Raw genomic sequence first — 5394 nt, 5'->3', positions numbered from 1 at the left:
TGTAATAAATATGTTAAATTTTATAGAAATAGTCTGAAAACTGCAGTACTGAAGTATGATGATGGCAAATCGTTCATAAGAAAATATTATTTATAAGAGAGTATTTTCTTGGTTCTAAGCAATCTGGAAACATGCGTTAAAATATTGGGCATTTTAGGAGCCCCGACATATAACATTTGGGACACGACCATTTTTTTTATTTCTAATTCATTTTTTAAAATAGCAAATATAATCCTTTTCTTTATTCGAACTTTTATGATCCAATAAGTAATCCAATGATTAACTTATCTATATATTTGATTGATTTTTAATATTGTAGATGTAACAACGCCTATTAAAGCCCAACATTTGATCCTTTGTCTGCTCAGTCATTTAATTTAATATACAATTTCTAGTTGTAAGTACTAATCAAAAGCAATTTGCATATAGCTGAATTGTTTACAGTTATGTTAGATTAATATTTGTATTAAAGGTTACATCATCTTCAAAATAATAATTAGAATCCAGAGCGCTTCAAAAAATTCTCGTAATACTAATTTTGCTTACTAATTCTTGTAATTTTACTAACTTTACTTGATAAACGTTAGTTGCTTAAATATTCTTTCATTACAAATATAGTCCAGATTTAGATGCTATTTTTTTTTTGTAAAATGTACGCCCATACAGAAAATGGCTGAAGGTACTTAAGAACCTTCGAATATAATACTTCGTAATATTTCAACAAGGTAAAATCATAAAGACTAATCCCGAAGTATACATCAACACAGAATTATGTTAACACGTTTATAAGAATTATAATAAATCACTGGAAAAACTTATTAACTAATGAACTAGAAGTAAGAAAATGATACTATGAAAAATGAATCACTCACCTATCAGGTACACACCTCAGCATCGATAGGAAATTCTACAAGAAAATGTCCACAAACACTTTGCTGAACTTACACTTAACACTTAAACAAATTCAACGTCAACCTGTATTGCAAATAAAATAATTTATCTTGGCCGATTTACTAAAATACCACTATCACCCACGACGAACAAAATATGAATGACCGCGTGTTTTCTGCAACTAAATTTTAGGCGGACTTTTGATATTACCAACAACACTGTTTTAATATGTGCAAATTGCCAATATATAAAATATCAATTTTATTTATATGTAATATGATATCGATATCATCGATTATCGGCAAAATGGGCCGTACTGGATGAAAATATTAAAATTTTATTTCTAATATAGTAACACTATAATGTATTTGCAATGTCTTCTTCTAAAAGTTTTGAAGACTTCATATTCAATTAGATAGTTATTAATAAAATTTTTATAAATCCAACAACCAGCAATAAGTTTCAACAATCCTTAGAATTATTATCTAATTTTGTTCGTTAATAACTAAATAAAATTATAAGTATTTCGGGAGATCCTGAATTTAAGATTGAAAATTTGATGTTCAATTAGATAGTTATAAATAAATTTATATGTTTTTACTAAAATTTCAGCAGGTTCCAATCAGCAATAAGTTCCAATAATTGCTCTCAAAATTATTTAATTTTGATTGTAAATACACAAAATAAAACTGGATCTTGTGTGATCTTGAATTTGAAATCGAAGATTTTCTATTCGATTAGTTTGCTATATATAAAATCTTGATGTTTTTATAAAAATTTCAACATTTCCAACAAGCAAATTCCAACAATTCGTCACTATTTAATTCTGGTCGTTAATAACAAAATAAAATTGGTCTCCAATATCGTGGGAACTTGAATTTAATTTAGCAGAAAAGCTACATTTTCAAATGTTGCTTAAACTCCACATTTGATATTATTATTATTATACTAATATGTACCAATATTAGGATTGGGATATACAAAATAAATCACATGACTTAACAAACCATGTATTAAGTGCATCTATACAATGTCTTCAAAAATTTTCCACTAATATTTGTGTAATAAACTATTAACACAACATATCCCTAATTTGGCACATTGAAAAATACCATTTTATTTTAGAATGCATGTTTTTGTATACCTGCTAGTATATAAAATAACATTAATTGACTATATTTACTCTTACATCATGAATGAACAATTCATGAAAACTATATTATCACAGAAAATTATGCACAATTATAATTTACCAATTAAAAGGTATTTTCAGGTTAAACTGAGCAAAAAATTGCACAAGTTTGCTTACAAATAATTGCAATATTTGTTTTCTAAAGTTTTTGCTTTATAAGTGAGTTTGAAGTTCTAGTATAATTATTTCTAAACTTATATCTAAAGAGAGTTACTTTAGTATATGTTAATTGGTTGTTTCATATTATTAAATAATGAGTCAATTTTGAATTTTGTAAGGTAGTATCCAGCGATATTTTCAAGAGAGTATTCTAATTCACATCTTGCAGCCCTTTGATTTTATTACACAGATAAGACAATGAGCAAAAATCAATTATACATTCACAGTCTTAAATTTATTTTCTGCAAAATAACAGAAACATGTCTGTGAAATTTATTAACTTTATAGTCATATTTGTAAGCGTACTTAAGTCAGATTTGCAAAAGACTGCCTCGATTCATCAAAAATGTAATCGCATCAAAATACTTTGTTGATTACATCGCTATCTATTACTCATAAAATTACAACATTATCAAATATATTTCAATGTTCACTTGTATCCAAAAATACCTAAAGTACAATCTAGTAGTATGTTCATATCTTGCCAAATTTTTTGGTGAAATTCCTAAACAATATGTATATAATACAAAATTCATGAAAATATAACTTGAAGTCCTAGAAAACATTGTAATTTCATATATTTATAATTAGGAAGATTACTAGAGTAAGGCGTAAGAATCACCCATCTGCATGTATAGTTTGAGAATGGGGACCCATACATAGTATCAGACATGTATTGTTGTTCTATTATAAAAAGCTGCAAACGCAAACAAGCAAATTAAAGCTGAGGAATATCTACATGCAAAAGCTTTGCCAATGATATGATCATGAAAAATGATTAGTGTTATTTGTATTACAAGAATATTTTGAATCCACAGAATGTACTGCAGCTTATATTGACAACTATCTTTTAACAAAATCTGTTTCCAAAGCATTGTTAAAATTCCATTATTGTGAATTAGCAAAGATGAGATGTTCAATGAAGGATTATGTGGAAAGTGCTCAGTGTTTTCTAACTTACGGCAAATATTGATATGGTTAGGAAACAATTATTACATGGTCACAACATGTATTTTAGTCTATATCAATATATAGCTACTTATCTATTGTATTACAAATTTATTGATAACCTTCAGTTGAAAGCAAATAAAGTATTAGGAATATATTGTTCATATTAAACAATTTATGGGTTTTATATAAGCAAGAAATGCCACAAATAGGTACATTTTTGAAAATACAATGGACTTTGTAAAACATTAACTTTATTGTTCGTTTTGAAAATATATTGTTCTTTTGTAGTTGAAACAATAAAAAATATTATATTATGTAGCCATTAGGAAAATCTGATCAAATCCAATTTGAATTTCAATAAAATTCCATTTGTCTATCATTCTCTAGTTACAAATTAAAACATAATTTATATCAAACTCCTCTGAATATTCTCGAATGTGCAAGGTTGTTAAATCTGTGACATCTCTTTCTGCATACATATATAAGCATAGACAAACTAGCCACAATATTGAAATCATCCATAGCTAACAGATAAATGATCTATCTTTTAATCAAAGCTATCAATCTAAAAAATTATACGTAATCTTCAATTTCTTACAGTTTACCCAATATTTATCAAAAGCTTGTCAGTCAAGATGTATCCTTCACACCGTTAAGCAAAATATACTCTGTACAATATTTCATTCATTATATATATGAAATGTTATGAAAGTATACAAAATTCATGAATACTGATAATACTAAAACAGTTTCACTAGGTCGCAAACTAGTTGTAGAAACTTGTCCTCTTGAAATATGAAATGCTATACAACCAAAATGAATAAAATCTCAATGAAATTGTAAGCTACTTTCCTTCAATTCTCACTCGTTCTTGAGTCGCAGCTTCTGGCCTGACAATCTTACCTTTTAGCATGGTAAAAGTTCCTTGAACCTGTTTTAATTGGGTGCGTAAGTTGTTGGCAAGTTGTTTTTGAAGGACTTGTACTTCGAGTATGTCTTTTCTAAGGTTTTGGTATTCGTTCTTGACTTCGGTGACAGATTCCAGAATTTCAAACACTGCAACGTCGTTATTAACATTTTCTGACATATTTTTTTCATATTCATCTATTTTACAAACTACATTTTCCAACTTTTGGTCAGTCGTCTTCACCTGGGTAAAATAATCATGAAAATAATGAGTGGGAATGAAAGACACAAATAAGGGAACTCCAGAAACAGTGATTTTCATAAGTTTTCAAAGAATTGCAACTAAAAACTGATCCATCATGGTAAGAATCAGAGAACAAACAATTTCACAGATTCAAGGAAAAATATTACTGTATTCACCATGTATTATTAGTTTTTGATCAATTAAAACCATATATCATAAATATAGATAAAAATAAATTGCTGTAATCATAAGTCAACTAAACAAATCAAATCAATTAGAAGCCATTTTATATTCAAACAATCCAATCGGTTTAATAATGCATTGAACAACTTTTATTTACCCGACGACATGTTGAAATGTTTACGACAAATTAATGAATTAAAATAATCTTCACTTACTGATTTTTCTAAATTCTCCACAGCTTCCTCCATTTCTTTTTAATTGTTAATAAACACACATCACAAATAAGCACATATATAACTTAAATGTCAAATGGCACAACCTAGAAAATTATTGATTGAATTTTGTATACACCTCAAACAAGCTCTTGTCGGCCAACTGGTGGTAGAAAGCGGAAACACCCGAACACACGATTTAGCGGGGTTGCGAACTTCAAGGCATTCTTCTTTGAACTCTGGCATGGTGGTAGTACTGGCGGAAATCTTATTAGATTCTGCAGAAAAGAATCTAATAAGAATAATTGATTCTTGTTAGATACAATAATTAAAATGATTTATTTACAATAAATAATTTAAATCTGTTAATTTTGTATGATAATCTTATTTTTAAATACGAAAATTAAGGTTATCTAATTTTGGTAGTGAATTTTAGCATAAACAAAGTTGTAACAATTGATCAAATCAAATTAAATTATCAAAACTACAAATCTAAAAAAATAATATATTTTATTAATTATTAATTTCCAATTTATTAGTTTACCCAATATTTATATATTAGCAAAAACACATGCAGACCATGAAAACTTTTATATCATTTATTTAAACTTGTTGATTCATATAATGATTAACCAGTTTTATATCAAGTAATGTAA

At 27.3% G+C, this 5394-nt stretch overlaps 1 protein-coding gene across 1 annotated transcript; it reads right to left on the bottom strand.

Moving 5' to 3' along the window:
- Positions 1-3981: 3981 nt before the first annotated feature.
- On the bottom strand, positions 3982-4840 carry LOC113371675. The gene is made up of 2 exons (XM_026612323.1): positions 4742-4840; positions 3982-4343 (listed from the first exon to the last, which is right to left on the bottom strand). The coding sequence occupies exons 1-2, from the start codon at positions 4772-4774 to the stop codon at positions 4038-4040; spliced, it is 339 nt and encodes a 112-aa protein (XP_026468108.1). The 5' UTR covers positions 4775-4840; the 3' UTR covers positions 3982-4037.
- Between the last annotated feature and the right edge of the window lie 554 nt (positions 4841-5394).

This window comes from Ctenocephalides felis, unplaced genomic scaffold (genome assembly GCF_003426905.1).
Source record: "Ctenocephalides felis isolate EL2017-DRISC unplaced genomic scaffold, ASM342690v1 CF-g0.4_SCAFFOLD_01492, whole genome shotgun sequence".
Taxonomy (NCBI): Eukaryota; Metazoa; Arthropoda; class Insecta; order Siphonaptera; family Pulicidae; genus Ctenocephalides; species Ctenocephalides felis.
Note: the sequence above shows the minus strand (reverse complement) of the source record. Positions and strands in the feature narration are given on the sequence as shown.

Bases quoted from the DNA above. Each gene is read 5' to 3' on its own strand.
- LOC113371675 (XM_026612323.1), bottom strand. From the start codon at position 4,774: ATGGAGGAAGCTGTGGAGAATTTAGAAAAATCA. The intron at 4,344-4,741 runs GTAAGTGAAGAT...TATTTTACCCAG, and splicing joins TGGAGAATTTAGAAAAATCA to GTGAAGACGACTGACCAAAA.